Raw genomic sequence first — 25,958 nt, 5'->3', positions numbered from 1 at the left:
TCCTAACACAGTATTATCACGTAGATAGTGATGTCTATTTAAGTGCAAAAATCCCTTTGTGGTACACCCACACCTAAATGGAGTATCCCTGAATTAATATCATCCCCCCAGTTCCCTGAAAGTTGTTCAAAGGAGGAGTAGAAAGAAATGTAATGACTTGCCAGATGCTCAGCTAGACAGACAGTCTTATGTTTGCTAAATGGCAAACATTTTCCAATTTGGCAAACCTACAGCTGAGTATACACTAGCAGAATTTCGTACAAAATTTCTTAGGAAAATTTGTATGAAAATTCTCAGTACATTCGACTGTCGTTCTAAAAGTAGTTCAAGATATCATTTGCTTTTGGCATTCAATTTTGGAATGAAGGACTTTACTGACGAAAAATAATACACTTTTAGAAATTTGCATATTCAAGAAAAATTTTCCATCTTGCCATTTCAAATTTTCTTATCACTGCCATTGAAAATGAACGTCGATTTGACCCACTAATAATTAGAAAAACAAACATTCACACAACGGAAAATGTAGAATGGAATTCTAGTAATGAATACCCTGCTGGCAGATCACTACATCTCCCCACTTGAACAACTTTCAGGGAGCTGCTTTAAGCACACAAGGGGAATGATAATAATCCAGTGACAGACGTGATTTATATTTTAAGAAACTTAAACAATTTAAAAATTAAATTATATGCTTTTATAATATTTATCACTGATGATTTATCAATATTATTCTTGGGTACTAAGTGGCAGCCATCTCAGCAAACGCATCTTAGCAATAGAAAATATCAGACTTGTTGGAGCTAAAAGAAACTGAGTCCACAATAACCACTGTTTACATTAATGTTGAGTAAAGAACGACTCTGATTATATAAAATGTTGATTCTTGAAGAGGATCATGACAGTTTTGCCATAGCTCAGGTAAAAGCTGGAAAATTAGGCTATAGCTGGTATGCAATTACCAAAACTGAATAACTAAACTGTGGCTGAATTTTGATTTCTGCGTGATTGAGTGTAACGATTATGCGCAATAGAGAAATGGAAACTGTACATGACAGCCATCTTGTTAAGGTCTCAGCCATTTTGTTTTTCATGAACAATCATCATTCACCCCTCCTCCCTCCTCTTGAAATGGAATTTGTAGCTATAAGTTGTAAGGGACTTCAAAAGAGCCTCTTATCTTAATTAAACACAAACAGAGGTCAGCTCCAGAGCTGTAAACTGCTAATTAGTCTTGGCAGGATGTCCATTTTGAAAAGACACTTTCCTCCACCCTATTGTAAAACAATAACTCAGTCAGCCATCACACATGACCTGTTAGGCCATTAGAGCTTAAGAATGCAGAGTGTGCTATAAAACGTCCATTCCACATGTAACCATTTCACATACAATTCATAGCATCCAACATGAACTGGGCTCATTAATAATAGGTATATATCTGTATAGATCATTTCATGCCGAGTCAAACAAGGTCCTACATGACTATGTTAGCATATAGGAGAGAGGAGAAAGCAGTCTCTTCCCTCCTGGGTGACAAAGGTACACTGTGGTTGGTATCCCTGGGTTTGAAATATAATTCTGAATATTAACCAGCCAGTTGCTAGAATACCACCTGCACATACTGGAAGTTATTAATATTAGTATGAAATTGTAGTTGGTACTTGGTCATAAACTTAGTGACCTCCTAGAACACATCCCCTAAACTGGGTGATTGGTCAGTTGTTCTCAGGCGACACCCCTTTAATATCATACAAAAGGACTGACAGGCCTGGAGAAGGAAGCTCTCATTTAACATCAATCAAGAAACATCTAAACGGACTTGAGAGTCAAGGCAACATTTTGCTCAGACAATTGGACTCTGCTAAACCAGGACTTTGCAAGTATTCTGTCTTCTTAACTCCTTTCTTTTATATCTCTGTTGCATTATTGTTCTCTTTATGTCTTTGTAACATCTTTTTCTGTAAATATTTTAATTGTACCATTTTGACCTTTTTAGTAATAAACACTATTTTGAAAAATGTTGAAACTGTCTCTAAAGCTTTTAATGCAAACGAAAGAATCCCTGTCTCTTGAAGAGTGCTCCTGTATTTAATAATCCTCTGAATATACTTGTCTCTGGAAGAGTGTTCCTGTATATAACAATCCTCTGATATCCTTGTCCCTGAAAGAGTGCTCCTGTACTGTATATAATAATCATCTGATATCCCTGTCCCTGGAAGAGTGCTCCTGTATACAACAATCCTCTGAATATCCTTGTCTGTGGTGACAGTGTGTGTTGCAGACGCTTATGCTAAAATCATAGTGTTATTGCTAGGATTTGTGAGTTTCCTCCTTCTCTGTAAAAAGGCAGTGGTGGCAGTGTGAAGGGTTAATTGTGTAATTAACCTAACCCTGTAACAATCGCTCTCAGGCTGCTGGCACATACATTATGGTTCTGCGAGCTGGAAAATCTTTGTGCAGGGTGCAACTGAGAGTGGCATTGTTACGCAAGTGACAGAGCGGTGCCAGATTGACTGGTCCTTTGTCACAAGTTGGTGAGAAGGGCAGAGGTCGGGCGCCGCATTCCATCACAGTGTGCATATAGTGGTTTACATAGCATAAATCTATAGATTCATATTGTATTGTATTGTGGCTTAGGATAGAGCTGATGAGAGTGTAATGTGCAGGGAACATTACCTGGAACACACTGGTCTCCCTAAAACCAAGCAAGCATTTTCAGAAGTAACAGTATACAGAATATTACTTCTGATCATATTGCTCTCCCCCCATTCCTAATTCAGTGGCTTCTAAGTACAGTATATATGTATTCAGATTAGTGTAAGAAGGATTTTGCTGTGTAAAACCACTCTTTTGTTTTTACCAACAGATAACAGGGAAATTCCTGATGACTCTTGAAGATCGTGAACCGTAAAAACTGCAATATCTGCTTATTTAGAGTGTTCACGCTGAAATTATGCAACGAAAGACTAAGCCAAGTGCTTCCACTAGATGTACATTAACCCATATATATCTGCTTGGCTGCCTAGGAAGTGTGCCAGTGATTGAAGGCATTGGTCTTATCACCCCCCAGGGGTTTGATGCCGCTGCTGCTTAGAGAAGTGTGCTGTGTATCGACAACCTGTCACATAGTGTGGGAGTTACTGATTACATCTAAATCTCCTCTGTCTTCCACACCTTGCTCAGCTTTTTCTTTCTCTGCCACCCCATTTAAATAAGAATTGAAAGGAACAGTGGTATGATTGCCCAGTTGTTGTGTGCATTGGCCTTGTTAACTTGCTGATGTAGATGGTTCTCTGCAGGTCCCAAGAATCAAGATGTGTCAGGAAAGGTCTGACTCAGGGTTCTGGTTTTAGTCTAACCCCTTTATGCAGGTGGGAGGCAACTCTTTAAATGGTCCAGGATGACTAAGGCGGGTAAGCAGGGCTCCCTATCATGTGGCAGTATGTTTGATGAAAGTTTTAATGTCATTGGGAGAGTATCCTACTGGCTCTTGTTCTACAGCAGTTCACCATGACCTGTTGGTGACAGCTTGCTCACAGTTCATGGAGCACGCTCCAGAACAAGACCATGACACATATATGTAGCAGTAGGTCATTAAAGCCAACCTCCCCTGCCACTGCAAATATGCATATATCCATTGTAAAGGGGTTAAAGTGAGCCACATCAATATTAAAGCTTCTTGTTTTTGCACGGTGTCTATCCTGCATAAGTGCGAAGGATAAGCACAGGGAGTAGGAGTTTGAGGTTTTTTAAAGTATTTGTATCCCCTAACAATAACCTTCTCTTACTTTCTTCCTTTTGGTCTGTTAAAATGATTGTAAAGGTTTTTTTTGTTTTATTAAAATAACAAACATGGTATACTTACCTACTCTGCAATGGTTTTGTATAGTGTAGCCCTGATTCTGCTCTTCTCCGGTCCCCTGCTGGTGCTTCTGGCTTCTCCTCTTCACTGAGTGCCCCCACAGCAAGCTGCTTGCTTTGGGGGCACTCGTGTGTGCTTGCTCCCAAGCTGTATTCCTTTCTCACTAGTTGTAATTTGATAGCAGCGGGAGCCAATGGTTCCCGCTGCTGTATCTGAGCCAATGAGGAGTAAGAGAGCCAGGACAGTCTGGGCTCTTATGGATCGAAATTGGGCTGGGGTATGTATTTAGGGAGGCTGTGCAGGAAGCTGCATGCAGAAGGGTTTTTACCTTACGGCATAGAATGCCGTAAGGTAAAAAACTGCCTTTACAACCACTTTAAAGATTGCCATCAAAGTATTTTGTTATCTGTTTAAACCAGTGAGCTTATAGCTTTCTGTGAACTCTGCTTTTGCTACAGTGAGTTAAAGAGACTCTGTCATTAACTTAACCTCTTCATGCTGGCCGAACGCAAATGTGCGGCCTCCCGGCATCTGGGCCTAGACGCCGAGTGGCCACACATTTGCTTTTCTATTAAAAAGGACATTTGTGCCGAGAGCGCGCGCTCCCAGCACACATGTCCGGTACTCACGGAAAGCTACTCCCGATCATGTGTCACATAACCCTAATCCCCGCCCGCCTCCCGAAACTCTTAAAGGGCCGGGAGGCACTGGCGTGAAGGGGTTAAAGTAATTCTTGAGGAAAGAAAAAAAATAACATGTTATACTTTAGCTCTGCTCAATAGTGTTGCACAGAGGAGCCCTTCTCCTCTTCTTTTTGGGTCCCCTGTCATTGGTCCTGGCTCCTCCTCCCTGCTGAGTGTCCCTAATAGCAAACCAATTGCCCCCCACTGCTGTGTGAGCCAATGAGGAGAGAGAGACCCTGGAGAGCCACTACTCTCATGCTCATCACTGGATTGAGAAGGGGCAAAGGTGTGTGTAATTGGGGGGGGGGGGGGTGTGTGGAGGGAGCTTTACCCAGAAGAAATTTTACTTTCAGCCTTTAGAACCACTTTAACCACTTGCCTTCCTAAGGATTTACCCCCCTTCCTGACCAGGCCATTTTTTTGCATTACGGCCCTGAGTTACTTTAATTGACAATTGCAAAGTCATGCAACGCTGCACTCAAATGAAATTTATGTCCTTTTTTCCCATGAATAGAGCTTTCTTTTGGTGGTATTTGATCACCTGTGCATTTTTTATTTTTTTCGCTATGAAAAAAAAAAGACCGACAATTTTGAGGGAAAAAAACAATATTTTTGACTTTTTGCTATTAAGCATGTTCAGTAAAAAAATTTCAAAAATCAAATTTTGTCAGAAATTTAAGCCAAAATGTTTTCTGCTACATGTCTTTGCTACAAAAAATCCCAATTTGTGTAAATTAATCGGTTTACGTGAAAGTTATAGTGTTTACAAATAGTGGTATATATACTGGGCTCTTCTTTTTTTTTTACTACTAATGGCAGCGATCAGCGACTTATAGCGGGACTGCAGCGGACATTCTGACACTGGGGGGAACTGACTTGGTGTCACTGACATCCCCAGTTACACCAATACAGTGATCAGTGCTAATAAAAAACACTGACACTGTACTAATGGCATTGCACAGGAAGGGGTAACATCTGGGGCAATCAAAGGGTTAACCGTGTGTTGTGTGCCATTTTACATGATGTTCTGTGTTTGTGCTTCATTGTAAGCACACTGCTTTGCATGGCTGTGCCGTGCACAGCCATGCAAAGCAGTGTGCAGGAGTTGACAGGGAGGAGAACTGTTTTGTTTACTAACAGTTCTCCTTCCCACTGGAGGTCCTCGGCAATCACCGGGCACTAATGAGTAATCACCGGCGGGGACCCGGTGATTGACAGCCACGGCCGGGACTGGTGGAGCGGGTAGGGCGCACCTTGCACGTGCCCCCTACATGGAGATGCAAAATCATATATATATATATATATATATATATATATATATATATATACACGTGATTTTGCGCACCGCTGCCACCCTGTAGCAGTATTTCTGCTATGGGGTGGCGCAATTGCAGATAAAAGCGCAGATTTTGAAATGCTTACTTGTATTGTTTTTCCTTTCCAAAAATTATTTTTTATTCACTTGCAAAGTGCTTTTGAAATTGCTAGAAAGCCAATTTCAGGTAAAAGCACATCATTTTAAATGCTTACTTGCATTGTTTTACCTGTCCATAAATAATTTTTATTCACTAGCTTTGAAATTGCTAGAAAGCTTGACTACTTCAGAAAAGTCAATGCTCTAGCCCCCTCCTTCTTTACACAATATACCCCTCTACTCTTGTGGGACTAATTACTGTCTGTGCTGGCCCAGCATCTTCGACCCTCCCTTCATTTTATGTAGCTGTAAGGGGAGAAGCAAAGGTGAAAACTATAGGGTGTCATTTGAATGACAGTTCTGAGTCACCTGGGGCTTCTGAAATCACATCCAAGATGGTGGCACCCCAAGGCTGACCTAGGGCTTTAGGATGTCTACACAAGGAAGGCCTTTACAGGTTAATAACATACATAAAATACATTAACTGTACATAAATTCTTATGCTGAAATGAATGGTCTGGTAACAAGGTATGTAGCTCTGTCCAGTTCACCTGAATACAGAACACTTCCCGCCTATGTTATGGAGATGCTGAAAGAGGGAGGTGCCCTGCATTCCAAATCAGGAGCCTATAGTGACAACGCTACTCCTCCATAGGTACAGTACAGTGAGTACTGTCAGCCCTAGGACAGGAAGTCTTATACTAGAAAGATCACCAAATAAAGATATAAAATATAGAAAAAAATGAAAATGAATGCAGTCACTACATCTATGGGCTGGTAAACTGCAATATGCTTCATTTTTGTATTATGGGTTTAGATACTATTTAAGCTCTTGTATTCAGTCAGGTTTAGAAAAGTGCTCCTTTAAAATTAAGGAAACACTGCACAGTTAGACAGATTTATGCCTATCTTCATGAGATAAGACATGGTTACTAGGCCACTGCTACATGAGTGATTTTTTTTTAAGCGATTAATCTCATAAGATTAATCTCACAGAGGTATACTACTTTAATGAGAACATCGCCTAACAATTTTCTAATAAGTGATTGTTGAGCAATAAATGTTCTATTTCTTTTAAAGTTTAAAGAAGAGAATAAATGAATTAAAAATATTTTCTCCTACACAATTAAATTGTGGAATTGCCAATTATGGGAGATTGACCGTTCATTTGCATTGCTGGTAATAAAATGTAATTGTGTGTAGCAAGAATTTAACACTTCTTGGAAATGATAAGAGCTGGCCTTCCTGCTCCAACCTCCTTTAACTTCCTATTGGTCAGTAACACTGTTTATTAAGGTATTAATCCAATAGTAATGTGCCCTTGACCCTACCTGGAAGTAATACAATTTGAACTTTAGATGGTTCTGAGATACAGAGCCTAAACGAACAAGGGAAGCTTTTCCCTAGAAGGCAAAGAGGGCCATTTGGACCTTTCTCAGAAGTCCCAGCCTACATGCAATTCTTCTCTATGTGCAAACATGCCAATACAACCACAAACACCACAAGTGCTAATGTTTATAACCTTTGTCACCTCTCTATGTCTTGCAAATACAGAGAAGAGAACCCTAACCCTTCTCCGTTCTATCCAAAACTAAAGAAGTAATACAATTTGAACTTTAGATGGTCCTGAGATACAGAGCCTAAACGAACAAGGGAAGCTTTTGCCTAGAAGGCAAACGGCCATCTGGACCTCTCTCAGAAGTCCCAGCCTACATGCAATTCTTCTCTATGTGCAAACATGCCAATACAACCACAAACACAAGTGCTAATGTTTATAACCTTTGAAACCTCTCTTTGTCTTGCAAATACAGAGAAGATAACCCTAACCTTTCTCCATTCCATCCAAAACTAAAGAAATTTTTTTTTGGCGAGACTTACACTTTAAAGATGAAAACAGGACTATATGCTTGATAACTGCTGTAAAGGAGGGAGATCATAATATGATGCAAATATCTAGCGAAAGATGACTGCCAAGTAATGTAATTGTTAAGCGACTAGCACCTTGATTTTATCTGGTGCAAACTGAAGATGATAGTGCATACAAAAAAAAAAAATCAAGAAACACACTTTTAGTTGGAATAGATGAAGACCACAGCTTAAGTGAAGACATTCTGGCAGATGTACCAGGTACAAGAGTGGGTGCTCAGAAGCCAGAAAAAAAAACATTATTCTAAAAACGCCTATGCAACGGTACCATTAAACACAAATACAGTGAATACAAATGTCGGTCAAGTAGTGAATTAGTGAAATTTTTTGTTAGACCGAGCAAAAACAGCCATAGATAGATTGATATTTGGCTGGTCCCTGCTAAACAGGCCAAATTTCGTAGTTACATAGTTGGTAAGTTGATTAGACGTATTTATGATGCCGCGCTCCTACTATAAATACTTAATACTGTATTGTATATCACTCATAAACATCAATGAACTAAATAAATTAATAATAAATATAATAAAAATCAATAGATTAATTAATGTGATAAAGTGAATGAAAAATCAAATCATGAATATGCTAAATTGTGCCATTAGTGCTCAAACAATATTATCAATGCCATATTCCAATTTCATGATTAAATAAAAAGTCTTTTATATCTTTGTGCAAAGGTGCATACAAAAATGAACAGTCTTATATATCTTTGTGCAAAATGTGCAATGTGCAGGTGAACTCCTTAATCCCTCTTTCCAGGTGCCGTGTAGTCTCAATATGCGCTCACCTTAATATTTGCCCAAATAAATTTAGGCAAATAGACTTTTAGTCCTTCTAGGACTGGTGGGATAGTGCTCCTTTATGCAGTATTCCAGATGGATGTGCAGACCTGCTCAGATCCTCCTCCTATAATCTCCTCTCAATTCATCCACGTGGCCACTCATAGATAGATTTTTGAAACGGGTATCAGTATCTCCTATTTCCCCTCCTGGGGACACCTCCTTCTCATATCCACCTTTCCTCAATGTTGAGTATATAGATCAGATGGAGAAAAAAAAGACCATGGTGTCTTATCCTTTTAAGTAAGCGTATTTATTGCTACCAGATGCGGTGATACAAGCATATGAGGCACTTATCTTAAGCAGATATGCAGAGTTGGTGATTCCCTCTGCCTCTCTGTCTGCCTCTGCTAGAATTGCCGAGCCTCTCCGATGCAACGTCGTGACGTCAGAGCCCCTCCCCTACGCGTTGCGTCACAGGGTCACGTGACTTCATCAGGGGGAATTTGATTGGACATCACAACTATCTTGTGTTGGTATATATACATAGCGGCCGCCATTTTGTTGAAGACCGCATGGGCGTGGCCATTTTCTAACTGATTTTTCCTATGTTCAATTAACACAGTATTATCCCAGGTGTATGTTAATTTTCTGCCTGTCAGACATTGCTACTCGGATCAGCTGCATGCCATACTCTTATATCTAACTCGGTATCCATATATAATATATAATCCAGCAGATTTGTGCCTCATAATCTGATTTGTATACCTAACATTAAAATGATAAAACTTTAATATGCCTCATATTTAAAAATATATAATATATCATAAAATAGCCTTTATATGAAAAATAATGAATATTACATAACCTATACATAAATGATCACATAAAAAAAAACCCTCTGGTTTACACCTATTATGTCTATTTTATTACTCTTTCATACTATGTACTAACCCCTTGTTACCAAAAATAGACATAAAATAGACATAATAGGTGTAAACCAGAGGGGTTTTTTTTATGTGATCATTTATTTCATGATTTGATTTTTCATTCACTTTATCACATTAATTAATCTATTGATTTTTATTATATTTATTATTAATTTAATTAGTTCATTGATGTTTATGAGTGATATACAATACAGTATTATGTATGTATAGTAGGAGCGCGGCATCATAAATACGTCTAATCAATTTACATATACACAATTAAGTGAGTTTGTGAAAGTGCCAGCGCACCTAACACAACAGGTAGTTCACTACCACTAATTACACATATTATACTGAACATCTGAGACATAGTGGCTCACAAGTATTCACTTTTTAATTGTATATTTTATACATAGTTGGTAAGGTTGAATAAAGTCTGTGTGTGTGTAAATTGTACATTGTTCACACTAAGAAAGACATGCAAACCAACTCTGGAAGGAAGTTCCACATTCTTTCCACTTTGGAGGACAACATAAAGGCCAGTGGTTATCACTTCTGCCTAGCAGCACTAGGTTTATTGGTTTGAATCTCAACCTTGGCACTACGTTCCTAGGGTTTGCATGTTCTCCCTGTGCCTGCGTGGGTTTCCTCTGGGTATTCTGGTCTCTTCCTACACCCCAAAGACGTGCTGGTAGGTTCATTGGCTCCTGTGTAAATTGGTATGTGTATGTATAAATGAAAGTGAATTAGGGAACTTGGGGATTGTAAGCAACTTGAGGGCAGGGACTGATGTCAATATGATATATGTATAAATTGCCAGCACTATAGAAATACCTGTAATAAATAAATAAACAAAACCCTTACGCAGTTTAATATTAAAGTGCTTCTCATCCAACTTCATTGTGACCATATGTCTTCTTTAGAGACTTAAGATTAAATAGTATCCTCTCAATGCTAGGGTCACCATTTAAAGTTTTGCTTGCATATTGTGACCATGTCCCCTCTTAAGTGTCTCCTCTCCAGAGAGAATAAGATTAATGTTTGTAGTTGTTCCTCATAACTGAAGTCCTCCAACCCCCATATTAGCTTTGTTACCTTTCTCTAGATTCTCTCCAGTTGCAGCACATCCTTCGTGAGAAACTAGAGTGATCAGAAGTGAATGGCATACTCAAGATGTGGCTGAATCAGAGTTTTGTAAAGTTGTAGAATGAATGTCTTATCTCTTGAGTAAATACCCTTTTTAATGCATGCAGGTAGTCTGTTAGCTTTGCTTGCTGCAGCTTGGCATCACATGCTTTTGTTGAGTGTTATCTACTAGGACCCCTGGATCCTTTTTTTTCCTCGATTCTCCTTGGGGTTAACCCCAAGAGAGTAACTTACATTCATATTTTTAGCTTCCAAGTGCATTACCTTAAATTTTTCTACATTAAGCCTCATTTGCCATACAGCTGCCCTTCCCGCTATTTTATTGATCCCCATCTGCCATGTAGCTGCCTACCCTTCTATTTTATTTTGAGGTCTTCTTGTAAAGTTTCCATATCCTTTTTTGAAGTTATTGCCTTGCTTAGCTTTGTATCGTCAGCAGACACAGAGCTATTTATTACAACCTCTACATCATTTAAGAACAAGTGAAACAGAACTGGTCCTGGGACAGAGCCCTGAGATACCCCATTTACAACTCCAGACCATTCAGAAAATATGCATTAATCAAGCCCCTCTGAAAGTGCCCCTGCAATCAGTTTTCTATCCAAGTACAGTGGGGATCGAAAGTTTGGGCACCCCAGCTAAAAATTTGTATTAATGTGCATAAAGAAGCCAAGGAAAGATGGAAAAATCTCCAAAAGGCATCAAATTACAGATTAGACATTCTTATAATATGTCAACAAAAGTTAGATTTTATTTCCATCATTTACACTTTCAAAATAACAGAAAACAAAAAAATGGCATCTGCAAAAGTTTGGGCACCCTGCAGAGTTAATATCTTGTACTGCCCCCTTTGGCAAGTATCACAGCTTGTAAACGCTTTTTGTAGCCAGCCAAGAGTCTTTCAATTCTTGTGTGAGGTATCTTTGCCCATTCTTCCTTACAAAAGTCTTCCAGTTCTTTGAGATTTCTGGGCTGTCTGTCACGTACTGCTCTTTTAAGGTCTATCCATAGATTTTCAATTATGTTGAGGTCAGGAGATTGTGAAGGCCATGGCAAAACCTTCAGTTTACGCCTCTTGATGTAATCCCCCGTGGATTTCGAGGTGTGTTTAGGATCATTATCCATTTGTAGAAGCCATCCTCTCTTTAACTTCAGCTTTTTCACAGATGGCATCAAGTTACCATCCAAAATTTGCTGAAATTTTATTGAATCCATTTTTCCTTCTACTCGTGAGATGTTCCCTGTGCCACTGGCTGCAACACAACCCCAAAGCATGATTGATCCAACCCCATGCTTAACAGTTGGATAGAGGTTCTTTTCATTCAATTCTGTGCCCCTTCTTCTCCAAACGTACCTTTGCTCATTCCGGCCAAAAAGTTCAATTTTAACCTCATCGGTCCACAGAACTTGTTTCCAAAATGCATCAGGCTTGTCTATATGTTCATTTGCAAAGTTCAAACGATGATTTTTGTGGTGAGGATGTAGAAGAGGTTTTCTTTTGATGACTCTTCCATGAAGACCATATTTGTACAAGTATCTCTTTATAGTGGGATAGTGTACCACAACTCCAGTGTCTGCCAGATCTTTCTGGAGGGATCGTGCAGTCAAACGTGGGTTTTGAATTGTTTTTCTCACAATCCTGCGAGCTGTTCTGTCTGATATTTTTCTTGGTCTTCCAGATCTGGCTTTAACTTCCACTGTTCCTGATGACTGCCATTTCTTAATTCCATTCCGAACAGAGGATATTGACATCTGAAAACGCTTTGCTATCTTCTTATAGCCTTCTCCAGCTTTGTGAGCATCAACTATTTTCATTTTCAGTTTTCTAGACAACTGCTTAGAAGAACCCATGGTGCTGATTGTTGGGGCAAGGTCAGATGACTCTGGGCATTTAAAACCTTTGAGATTGACATCACCTGGTCTTCCCAGACGATGATTGAGAACAATCCATGACACTGGCAGGTCTCAGCTTTGCAAAGGGGGCAGTGCATGCTATAAATTCTGCAGGGTGCCCAAACTTTTGCAGACGCCATTTTTTTGTTTTCTGTTATTTTGAAAGTGTAAATGATGGAAATAAAATCTAACTTTTGTTGACATATTATAAGAATGTCTAATCTGTAATTTAATGCCTTTTGGAGATTTTTCCATCTTTCCTTGGCTTCTTTATGCACATTAATACAAATTTTTAGCTGGGGTGCCCAAACTTTCGATCCCCACTGTACATATGATTTCATCAGTGCCAAATTACTATAATTTGTAAATTAGGTTTTTATAGGGTACTGTTTCAAATGCCTTAGCAAAATCCAAATACACCATACAGGGTTGCTGTTAGAATCACGGGGCCCCATACAGCCAACCTGACAGGGCCCTCTCAAATAAACACTATGCTTTAGTTATGAATGAACACAGTGAGTGATTGGTACCGATCACTCACTGTGTTCATTCGGGAAATGAAGGGTCTGGAAAATGTGACATATTTATTGGACACTTCCGCCACTCTCCATCCTAAAGGATCCTATCATATGCTTGCAGCTGCCAGTGGGAAGGAGAGGAGGAAATCTGGCAGCACTGCTGGGGTAAGGTGGGTACATAGGGGGGCCAAGGCAGTAGAGGAAAATGTATGGTTCACAGGAAGGGTGATCGGCATGGCAGGAGGTTCAATTACTGGAACCAATCCCCTGTATGGCTTTCTCTGCAAAAGCTGAAAGCCAGCAGGAGGGAGAGGAGAAGAAGCCAGGGTTCAGCTGCTGCAGAGAGAGCCATACAGGGGATCAGCTCCAGTAATCCCCCCCAATGCTGTGCCAATCACCCTCCCTGCACACATCTGATTCACCCAGGTGCCTCTATTCACTGTAAGTTGCACGATTTCAAAATCGGCTTTGATGTGACCAGGGGCTTGACTGTAATTTTTGCAGACCGATTTGGAGCTTACACATACTGTATCTTCTTTTCTTTAGTCCACAGGGCTAATGGGATGGTATGGTAACAAAATGGGTTAAATAGTGGGGGGAAGGGAAGGGGGGCAGCAATTAAGGGGAAAGTGTTCTTTACCCTGTATCTACAAAGCACATATTCCCCTTATAGCAAACTTACTGTAGCTCTGCACTAAATCCAAAGTTAAAAAGTAGGTTGCAAAGACTGTTATGCAAACTGTATTGTTATGTACTACAAAGATTTAATTTAGCCCCCTAAAACCAAACCTACCAATATGCCTTAAAAGAGCCACAATTTAGTAAATGCCTTAATGTGTCCTCACCCAGAAGTTAATGTAGTCAATGTTACTGTACCAAGAATATGTCACAGGCCTTTAAAGCTGAACTCCAAATAGCTAACAGGCAAACAGCCTAATATACAGATGAAATACAGTACAAATATAGGAGCTGTTTTACCTGCCAAAGGATTTTTATTTTTTTCTCTTCAGTCCTGATAGTTACACAGCTCTTTTTCACAGCACATCCTGTCTGGCAGAACATACCAATCAGCAGGACCTGATTTTGTTTTTCTGCAGTGGAATAACACTGACAGGTCTTGTTTCTCCGCCAGCCTGTGACTGGACAGTTAGGCTCCATGCACACTGGGTGTTTTGATATTGCTGGTAACGTTAGCTGTGTAAAGTCACATTAAAAACTTGAGTTTTTCAGCTTTTTTAAAGTGTTTTTGCATTAGCGCTTAGCGGCATTTTGCCTCGTTTAGCTGAGTTTTCCCACAGTTAGTGGCGTTTTCCCACGTTTGCCTATTTTAACCTTTTTTTTGTTAAAATGCTGGTTTGCTGAGGTTTACTGCGTTTTTCAGCATTAGAGCATTTTTACAGCTAAGGAGCTCCTCTAGAAACCAACTAGTCCTGGGTTTTTTTTCCAGCCAAAAAACATGCCTGCCAAAAATGTTGATTACAGGCTATGTGTGCATGGACACATAGGATAACATGCTGGGGAGTTTACTGGCTGTAGAAAAAAACAGCAAAAGCCAAAAACAGCAGCTGTAAAAATGTCCAGTGTGCATGAGGACTCAAAGAAGCAGCAGCAGACTGGTGAACTCTGTGGAACAAACAATTTTGGAGTCCTGTGGTTGCTTTATTTCTTAGTACAGTTATAATGGTTAGCTGTATAGACATTTCTTCAGTATGTAGACAAAATTTAGCATATGACTTTGCTGTAGTCATGAGATGCAGTTTATTTTTTGGTATGTTCAGCTTCTAAATCTGGTAGTTGATTGCGCCTGTCTGCTTCTGGAAGAATGTTTCAGCCATAGTGTGGGAGGAAAATCACTGAGTTATCTGAACCTAGCCAACGCTGGCAAACTGATCCAGAAGGTGTGGCAGAGAGAACATAAATATTTGGGAGGATCTAAACAGTCCTTCTCTCCCCTAGGGCTTTCCTCCAAGAGGAAGCATGTGTGTGTTCCAGAGAAGCTACTACTACTAGGTCTCAGCAGGCTCCATGTGATGAAGACCTAAAGGAAAGTTCAGTTGGAGAGGTGGAACGTTTTGCCTGTAGTTCCAGGTACTGGTGGAAACTTGACTGTGGAAGCTTAGCTATAGTGGGAACTGTTCCATGTAGCTCCAGGTGCTGGTGGAAACATACTTGCGGAAGCTTGGCTGGGGAGGAGGGACCTTTTTCCTGTAGTTCCAGGTATGGAAGTACTTCTTAATGGTTGGACGCCAGAAATTGCTGCTTAAAAACTTGTGACTGCTTCCATAGGGTTACAGGTTAACTGACTGCCCCTTCTTCTATTAGCATTATTTTTGAGGCTATTGAAACAAGATTTTTCAAGAAGCTGTCTTCTAAAGATTTAACGAGATATTAAAGACTGCTTTTTTTTAACAACAAGCAAGTTATACCTACCTGCTCTGTGCAGTGGTTTTGCACAGTGCAGCCCGGTCCTTCTCTTCTCAAGTTCCCTCCCCCCGCCGAGTGCCCACAGAGCAAGTAGCTTGCTATAGGGACACCCAAGCAGGTTCGCTTCTGAGTCGCTGCTCTGTCTGTCCATTCAGACAGAGCATAGCATGGCTCGGCCCCGCCCTCCACTCTCTCTCCTCATTGGATCACTGGCTGTGATTGACAGTAGCGGGAACCAATGGCTCCCACTGCTGTCTAAGCCAGTGAGGAGGGAGAGAACTCGGAGAGCTGCTGCTCTCGTGCACCTCGCTGGATGGAGATGGGGCTCAGGTATATTTTTGGGGGGGGGGGTTGCTGCACACAGAAATTTTTTAAAAAACCTTGAGCCTTTACAACCACTATAAGTGCCTTTGGATATTCTGCACCCTAAACCCTCCTTTCTGCATTTTATCCAAGACCTGCAATAAATCTTAAAAATGCCCTTTGGACTGAGCTTGAATTTGTTGGCATGGTTCTGGGATTGGAAACAGGAATGGGGCATCTGAACAGGTAAGGGGGGCCAAGTATATTACCAGCAGCCCAATTCAAAGGTTATCACTACAAGTATCTATGTAAGTGATGTAATACTGACAATGGCAGTTAGTAAGATATCTGCATACCCCTTAATCAGTTGTGAAATGCTAGAATTTATTACAATTCTATTTAGCCCATGGAGTGGATGGATGCAATGGATGTGTGGTAAAAGCTTTGTTTTATTTATTTATTCTCCAGAAAAAAAAAAGATTTTTAAATTGCTGGATCACCTCTTACAGCCTGAAACATTTACCTATTTCTTGCCTGATTGTCAGCGGTTTTGGTGCAACTGATTGCATTATTGAGGCTATTGAGCTATGTGTGACAAGACAGAGCCTAGGTATAGCAAATATATAGTGCATATACAGTAAATGGTCACAAATTTCTATATGAAAACTTTCACAAACATTGTGATCATGAGAGCAGAAACCTGTTGCGGCATTCCTGAAGTATAACATTAAGTGAACTGAAGTTCTATTTTATTAGGGGATCCATTTCAAAAATAATTTCTAATTTTGGTCTAAGATGTTTCCGTTCTGCTCTTTGATCGTTTGATACAAAATAAAGCATAATAGAGCCTTTTAAACCATGGCTCCTATGGAGGAGGACTTGCGCTCTGAATATACAGTATAAGCAGGTTATAGTTAGGTGGCCTAAAAGGATCCAAAGCACTGTGTGAAGAGAAGAAGATCCTTCATGGAATAGCATCTGTGTTAGGAGAGCTGGTTATGCTTGCACTTCCCCTCCTCCTGTGGTAGCCACTTGGAGCATGAGGTATGCTTCTATGTGGCCAGCGGCCACCCTTTTCTTCTTAGTGGCCAGTGGCACTGCAGCTAGGCAACAGTTTGCCCGGGCCACCATGCCCCCTCCCTCCTATTCATTGGTTGTGCTGTTGTGGTGCTCTATTTAAGCATCACAAGCCCAAAACTGTGGTAATGTTCCTGCCTCCTGGCTTCCTAACTGGACTCTTGCTAGTCCCTAACCTGTCTGCCTGCCTTGTATTCTACATTGTTCTACGATGCTTAGATTACTTTGGTTACTTACTTTGGATTGCTGCGTTACTCGACTTTGGATTGTTTATGGGAACTAAAGTGTTTGCAAACCCCTGAAATCAAAAAATGAACAAAACATATCCTTCTATAGTGTGTACTTGCCTCAATCTATAGCACTTAGTGTCAATCCTGTCTGCCATCTCTTTCCTCTGCTATCTGCACGAGTCACTTCTGACAGCTTACCTCTACAACAGGCAATCTTTGAAGATGACCCTGCCCTCTCCCCCTAGCAGGTGATTGACAGCCTCAGCTGTGTATGTTTTCCTATGAGACTTTGTGTGTGTCCATTCCCTCCACTCAGGTCTCAGATTACACTCAGCTGTGTGCTCTGTGCTGTGCAGTGTATGATATTAGATTCCTGCTTCCTGGAAGCTCAGAAATACCATTTTATTTGTGGATCTTTAACAGCCCTGGAGGCATAAGGCTGCAACTAAACAGGTACAGTTTATGTAGGAGTATTTGCTTCATCTATGTACCACCTGAAACTAGCCACTTCAGTGGGTATATGTAAGAGTTTATTATCAATTTAAAGAAATGGGGGCTGCAAAATGCAAAAAAGACTTGCTAACTATAGTTCCCAACCTAGGCTTCGAGCTGAGTGTCACAATTTGCATGTCTAACTTCCATCATTCCAATCCAAATTATGGATGCACACAGCCCTGCTTGGGAGAGTGCCTGCATGTCCAGCCCTATAACAAGCAGCTTGCTATGGTAGCTCATGCAGAAGAGGAAGAGCACTGGCAGGGAACCCAAAAGAGGAGGTTCTGGTCTGGTCTATGCAATACCAGCAGATAAGTGTGGCCAGCTGCCAACTACTGCAAAATGAAATCAAGAGGACATTATCAAACAGAACCATAGACTAGCTAGGTAACTCTTAATGCCTGGGACCCAGATTGTTACATCACTTCCTGCCTTTAGAGGAGGGGAGCTGGTCTTTCAGGACAGAGCAGAGGATCTTGGAACCTGTAGTTCTACAGTCAATTCTCACTGTATTATGGAGCACCTTCAGAACTTCAAATTCCAGAAAGCTGATCCATCAAAGGATTATGGGAGAGCTTATATTTGACTGCTTCAGCTTGGCTTACTCTCTTGGCCCAGGGATTTTAAAGAGGATGGTTGGAGGCTGCCAATCTGCATCCAGCTTCATCGGGACTCAGTGACCCAGCCAGTTGTAGGGACATCCAGCTCATTCATTTGCACAGCTGCACTGCAGATCGTCACACCGAGTATTCACAGCTGCTCTTCATTTCCCAGCAATCCTCACAGCCCTTCTCAGCATCATCGATCATGGATGTCAGGGTACCAGTAGCCTGCTGTATCACTGCTGATTTTGCTGCAAAGCTATATAGAATTGCTCAGCTCATCGTGAAGTGCTGGAGATTACATTTGTACCAGGATTGGTGAGAGGGCAGCTGCCCACCTTTCTGTTTCCCCAGTTATATAAAGCCTTTGCTAGAAGACATCGATTTATCCAACTCAATCAAGGAACTCCTTGCTTTTCTGTTTTCTCAGTTCTGTCTGCAGATCTGACTCTGCCAATGTGCTAGCAGAAGATTCTCCAACCTTTGGACTGACTTTATTCCATGGCCACAATTTCTTATAGCTTATTTAAAAGGGTGCCCCTTCTTTATACAAACATTCATAAAAAGACATTTATGTGGTCCCATTGCATTGCACCAGTGGTCATAAGGGAGCTAGAGGTTTTCTTCTAGTGGAACTTTGGTTAGAAACTTAAGTCCTGCTAGATCTCTTTGGGCTGGCTCCTTTTGCAAGTATAGCTATGTAAACCATTAAAAATAAATGCCAACACTGTTTAAAATCCAGTAATACACTCTCACCCTGCTCTGCACATGCTCAGTTGACCTCCATTTTTGGCATTGTGCTGAAAATCAGAGCCACTAGAGGCCGATCTGCTGTCCGTCTAAAGGTTAACTGCTGCTCAGTGGCTTAGGGCTTCAGCAAAATGGCAGCCTCCAGCAAGAAGAAACAGGAACAATGCTGGAGGCAATTTATAGCACACACTAATGGTAGCATAATTATTAATGTGGAATGTATATTCCGTGCTAAAGAACATTATTTTTTAATCAAGTTGTTATGGGTAAAGTTCTGCTCTAAGCCTCTCCCCCACAACCAGTGTTGCACGCTTAACTGGCACCATTGATGTACTGTGGTCATGTACAGTCTGCTGACATTATTTAAAGTGATTCTAAAGGGTGGAATTAAACAAAAAAAATTAACATGTTATGTGACGATCAAGGCGTCAGACCCCCATCCCTTCTCACCAACTCGTGACCGAAGGACTAGCCAATCTAAAACCACGTGCGTAACAATACCACGCTCAGCTGCACCCTGCACAAAGATTTTCCAGCTAATGGACCACAACCTATGTGCCGCAGCCTGAGAGTGATTGTTACTGGGTCAGGTTAATTATGTAATTAACCCTTCATACTGCCACCACCACCTTTTTGTACAGAGTAGGAGGAAACTCGCCAATATTAGCAATAACACTATGATGTTTGAATAATCGTCTGTATACCACTGAGATATAAAGAAGTTTAAACCACACAGTAGCGCTCTTCAGAGACAGGGATTCTTAGTTTGCATTAAAGAGCATTAGAAACAGTTCAACACTTTTCAGAGAATAAGATTTATTACTAAAAAGGTCAAAAGGGTGCAATAACAATATTTACAGAAAAAGATGTAGCCAATATATATATATATATATATATATATATATATATATATATATAAATACAGAGAGCAATAACACAGCAAAGAGATAACAGAAAGAAGTTTTAGAGAGGTAGAGTACTTGCCAAAAGTCCTGGGTTAAGCAGATCAAGTTTGAGAGCAAAAGGGGTGTTATCTCCCAAGTTGGTTCCGATGTTATAAGGGAGATTTCTTCAACTTCAACTCAACTCTCTGCTCCAAGCATAACAGCCTTTTTCTAGGAACTCAGCAGGGTGTCTCCTTGAAGCAGAGAACCAATCGCCTCATTTGGGGAGGGTGTCATAGGTGGGGGACTCAGGCTAGAACCAACATCCCTCCCAAGTTGATACCAGGGCAATAATCTTCCCTAGGTACATGTAACATTCTATCCAAGGGTAGATTAATGTGCAGAATCATCTGCTGAACGTCTAGATATTAAACATGCCATAATTTACTATTTCAACTGGAACTATATGCTTTCTGCTCTCCTGTAGACTTCAACTAGGGGGTGTAAGATATCAGGTGACTTGTATTAAACTGAGCTAGCCGAATATATGCTTTATGTTTATGTAATTATTTCCAAATTATATGGAAAAGTGGGTTTTTAAATTTGAGTCTGTTTTACGGCTAGCTGGAATGTCTTTGAAGCCTAGTGAAGGACTGGTTTATGGCTTTACGATCCTTTCCGAGCAAGAGTCTCACAGACATACTGGGGCCAGGCTAATTGGGGTTTATAACCATAAAGCTCTCCAGCTGGGGCCTGATGCTTTTTGAACTCAGCATACACACACAGAGACCATGTGTCATTCAACAGAGAGGGAGGGGGGATTGGAGGGAGAGAGATACAAGATGGAGGATCCTTAGCAAGATGGATGACCGCGTCCATCTCTGTGTGCACAATTGCTACATGTTATACTTACATGCTCTGTGCAATGGTTTTGCTACAGGGGGCACTCAATCAGACTTGCTCCCGAGCCATTGTCCATTCACACACAGAGTGCAGCTTGGCACCATTCCCTTTGCTCTCTCCTCATTGGCTCACTGGCTGTAATTGCCAGCTGCAGGAACCAATGGCTCCTGCTGCTGTGTGAGTGCAAATGAGAAGAGAGAGACCCGGGAGAGCCATGGCTCGCATGCATATCACTGGAGCGAGATGGGACTCAGGTAAATATAAGCGAGGGATGAGGGGGAGCTGCCTTTAGAACCATTTTACGCATTGATTCACTTTCTGCTACCATTGCTTCGTCTTTCAAATTGTGTGCATTGCTGTAGATAGTTTGTAATCCCCTAAGTGTTAATTTGAGCCATCATTGGGGTATTCAATACAACTGTGGCTATTGAGTTATCATGTCCATTGGCCTTTTATTCTGTGCTGGGTATAACTGGTGAACATTATTGGTCTAACTAGTTCTGAACCTAGAGTGTCAGAAGGGCTGAGGAGTTTACAGGGTCAAAGCAGCTCCAGAGGACAAGCATCATCCAGCGGATCCTATGGGGGTTAGTGCTACATTAGCATAAAAAAAGAAAAAATCAAAGCTTTAGAACAGCTTTAATGAGCTTGTAAATGATGAAGACTAGAGTATGTCATTTAATTAAGATATAAATCAAACCTGACAACAATGTGGTTTGGCTGCCAATCTAAATAAAATTTTTGTCATAAATATCTGTACACAGAAAGTACAAATATTTTAATCTTTTTATGGATTTATAAAACTAACAACACTGGATTGCCAAGAATAATTATGGTAGCCAATGTACAGCAAGTGACATGCAATAATGATATTACATATTGCTCTGTAGGAACATTTATAAGGAAGTCCTCATATCATCTGCACACTGCATTTTGCAATTCAGGCTGTTTCTTATAGTTATAATACTAATTTGCCAACTGCACACTTGCCAGATCAGTACCATCTGGACTTATTGATTCCAAATGGGCAGGCGAGACTAGAGTAGGGGGCAAGGGTGCATTTGCACTCTAGGCCACTACTATTAAGATATGTTATTTTTCAGCCTTCAGGCATTGATCAGAGCTGGAGCCGTGTAACATGCTGAGCATTATATAGTTACCTGCTCCCTGTTCAGACCTGTGACAACAAAGTCCAACAGATTTCTCCACTTTTACAATACCAAATTTCTTTTGCAGCTCTGAGATGCAAAATAAACTAATGCTAGAAGATGCCTTTTACACTTGTTTTTAGCCTATAAAACTCTGTCCCTAACATGAAAGGGCCAGTTGGTTGTGTTTGCCCCCCAGTTCAAAAAAGGATCTGACAAGCGTGCTTGTGTTTATTGCCTTGCTCTCCCAATGACCATAATAGTTGGGTATCAGACACACAGAATAATTATGATTTTCAGCCTAAAATCCTCATTTGTATTTGCCCTGCTTTCCATTTGCCATTTGCCAAGTGTTTAAATACACTCCTGTAGCTAAACAGTTGTGTGAAGCAAGAAAAATACCCAGGCAGGTTGATATCAAAGTGCGTGAATTACAGACAACTCCCCACCGTCTTGGCGACCATCACCAAATACATATTTGAGCCTGCAGCAGATGTGAAATAATTGGCTGAATTTTAGATGTACAAAAAGAATTTAGCAGCCTTTCCAGAAAACCTTAATTATTCTGCATTTTATGGATTGTCATAAATTTCTGGATAGTTGGCAGTCCTGCTATTTAGCTATCTAAATAAAAGCGATGGCATGAACCATATCGAATGCAAGTGATAGATAGTTATGTGCCGCATCAACAGAAATCCACATAGGTTACGGTGAAGTAATACGGGGTACTGGTGCCAAAGAAGGGGACTCCGTGATCTGTAGTAACACATTGCATCTCAGACAGATGTAAATCACCAGTCTGTAGAGAACATTGAAACAGAGCTGCTAGTGATTCATCCGTCTTCAGCTCAGCACTTTTCCAGATAATATTGCAGACAGCGAAATAAAGGATGAATTCACTTTCCTTCTGGTGCCATAAAAAAATATACAGTTTGCTAGCCCTCTCCTTTCTGCATGTAAGCAGGCAGCAGTGACTGCCTGCCTCTAAAACACATTCTGTCTTCTAACACTGGGCATTTATACAAAACTGACATCCTCTGTCCCCTATCTGTGTACAGAGTGCTGCAACAGGGCAGTGCTCACTGTGGATAACAAGACAGAGAAGAAAATATAGTTCGGCAGCCATGCCCTGCCTCGCAGCCCATGCAAAATTAAAAATGACAAATAAATGCATATTAAAGTCCTGTTGTGTGGATTCTACTGGGGGAAGCTGCAGTAAAAAAAAGGAGGCAATGGTCCCAATAAAATTGCAAGTCAATGTGACATTGGATACTGTAAATCTGGTATTATTAGATGATGAAAAAAAAAGCCATTAAGAAAAGCACTTGGTTGTTGTCATAGTGCAGCCATGCATAGAGTTTGTAGGAAAATGGAAAGTATTAAGAGTAGTAGATTCTTGAAGCCATCAACCAGTGGATGTAGTAATAACATCAAGAGAAACTGAATTTAAACATGAGATCCACAGGTCTAGCTATAAAAAAAAAAATGATAAATGAAATTAAAGGGCAGACTAGACAGTCCACTTGGTACTGACTGCCAGTAAATCTTTAATAAATGAGGGTTAGTAGACATCTGAAGTCAAGACTCGGACATTCAAGGTTACAACCAGTAACTCTTTGTTTTAAGCTATCTACCCACATTTTTTATTTTAACACTGTAAATGGTCTGAAGCTTTCTAGATGTTTCATAAAGCTATACCCAGCAAATCTATTGCGATCTGCATTTAGCACCTCCGGACTGGAGCTGAAGAATGCATGGAGTGCTTCAAAAAAGCTGCTTGATGCTTTGTTTTGGAGTGAAAGCTTTTTGGACATGTTGCTCTTCAGACTCGCATGTGCAATTTTAGATAAAAAAATAAATAAAAATGCCTGTGTGTACTTAGTCTAACGTATACAGGAAGCCCCAGATCATGCAGTAGTAAAAACACCTGACACACATCTAGATGGGGGAATACCAGTCACAATCTACTGCTCTGTTTCAGTTATTGCAGATTGAGCCTCTAGTATCTGTGATTGGTATTCCACAGGAGATCCACTGTTCTTTTACTACCCCAAAATGCAATGAACCAATAAAGATACTGACCAGGTCTGTCCCCAGGTTCTGCTGTGTGCTGACAATCATTGTAGCAGGGAAGAGGTAGCTTGTTCTGTTGTAGAGTTAAAGGAAGGTATGTCTCCTCTCCCTCAGCAGCGTAGGGAATGGGGATGTCTCAGCACAACTCACTGTGTGTCTCACGCAGCCAGAGAAAGCCAATCTTGTATTGACCAGGGGAATTAATCAGAAAGACAGCATTAAAAAAAAAATCCTGACTCTCTCAGCAAAATTATCCACAGTGAGCAGGAGGAGGTGGGGAGTTGGACTGTCGTTTAGAAGCAGCAAAGGAGAGGAGTGACTTCATGCAACAAATAGCACACTAGTACAGCAGAAGATGAAAGAGATAAACTCTAGATTTCCTATATATAAACATCATGAAAATATTTTGTACACTTTTAATCTTGGAATTTATTTGATTTTGGCAAATATATGTTTTTTTTTTTAAACAATAACTTCAAATTAAATATATCTTAACCACTTGCCCTCCTGAGGATTTAGGATTTTTTGCGTTATGGCACTGCGTTACTTTAACTCACAATTTTGTGGTCATGCAACGCTGCTCCCAAATTAAATTTACGTCCTTTTTTCCCATGAATAGAGCTTTCTTTCAGTGGCAGTTGATTGCCTGTGCATTTTTTATTTATAAAAAAAAGACCGACAATTTTGAGAAAAAAGTATATTTTTGACTTTTTGCTATTAAACATGTCCAGTAAAAAATTTTAAAAATGAAATTTCGTCATAAATTTAGGCCAAAATGTATTCTGCTGCATGTCTTTGCTAAAAAAAAAAAATCCCAATACGTGTAAATTAATTGGTTTACGTGAAAGTTATAGTGTTTACAAATGGCGGTATATATATATATATATATATATATATATACATACATACATACAGGTGAAACTTGAAAAATTAGAATATCGTGTAAAAGTTCATTTATTTCAGTAATGCAACTTAAAAGGTGAAACTAATATATGAGATAGACTCATTACATGCAAATCAAGATAGTTCAAGCTGTGATTTGTCTTAATTGTGATGATTATGGCTTACAGCTCATGAAAACCCCAAATCCACAATCTCAGAAAATTAGAATATTGTGAAAAGGTGCAATATTCTCCGCTCAAAGTGTCCCACTCTAATCAGCTAATTAAGCCATAACACCTGCAAAGGTTTCCTGAGCCTTTAAATGGTCTCTCAGTCTGGTTCAGTAGGGATCACAATCATGGGAAAGACTGCTGACCTGACAGTTGTGCAGAAAACCATCATTGACACCCTCCATAAGGAGGGAAAGCCTCAAAAGGTAATTGCAAAAGAAGTTGGATGTTCCCAAAGTGCTGTATCAAAGCACATTAATAGAAAGTTATGTGGAAGGGAAAAGTGTGGAAGAAAAAGGTGCACAAGCAGCAGGGATGACCGCAGCCTGGAGAGGATTGTCAGGAAAAGGCCATTCCAAAGTGTTGGGGACTTTCACAAGGAATGGACTGAGGCTGGAGTCAGTGCATCAAGAGCCACCACACACAGACGGATCCTGGACATGGGCTTCAAATGTCGTATTCCTCTTGTCAAGCTGCTCCTGAACAACAAACAACGTCAGAAGAGTCTTACCTGGGCTAAAGAAAAACAGACCTGGTCTGTTTCTCAGTGGTTCAAAGTCCTCTTTTCTGACGAGACCAACTTTTGCATCTCATTTGGAAACCAAGGACTCAGAGTATGGAGGAAGAATGGAGAGGTGCACACTGCAAGATGCTTGAAGTCCAGTGTGAAATTTCCACAGTCTGTTGATTTGGGGAGCCATGTCATCTGCTGGTGTTGGTCCACTGTACTTCATTAAGTCCAGGGTCAACGCAGCCGTCTACCAGGAGATTTTGGGGCACTTCATGCTTCCTTCCACAGATGAGGGA

At 40.5% G+C, this 25,958-nt stretch overlaps 1 protein-coding gene across 4 annotated transcripts in view; it reads right to left on the bottom strand.

Moving 5' to 3' along the window:
- LOC149473310 (inactive dipeptidyl peptidase 10-like) overlaps positions 1-24,343 on the bottom strand; it is a 243,126-nt gene extending 218,783 nt beyond the window's left edge. For 2 of the 4 annotated variants that reach the window (XR_016313081.1, XR_016313082.1), the window contains exon 1: positions 24,049-24,343. Coding sequence is in view for 2 of the 4 variants with exons in the window: in XM_089679770.1 (XP_089535896.1) it covers positions 24,049-24,087 (39 nt within the window). In the remaining 2 variants the exon portion in view is untranslated. The remainder of the gene's footprint in view (positions 1-24,048) is intronic. The other 2 variants (XM_089679770.1, XM_089679763.1) reach the window with 1 other exon arrangement.
- Between the last annotated feature and the right edge of the window lie 1,615 nt (positions 24,344-25,958).

This window comes from Staurois parvus, unplaced genomic scaffold (genome assembly GCF_062004578.1).
Source record: "Staurois parvus isolate SC_StPar_1 unplaced genomic scaffold, SC_StPar_1.0 ptg000017l, whole genome shotgun sequence".
In the NCBI taxonomy this organism is placed as follows: Eukaryota; Metazoa; Chordata; class Amphibia; order Anura; family Ranidae; genus Staurois; species Staurois parvus.
This window is presented reverse-complemented; position numbering and strand designations above follow the sequence as displayed.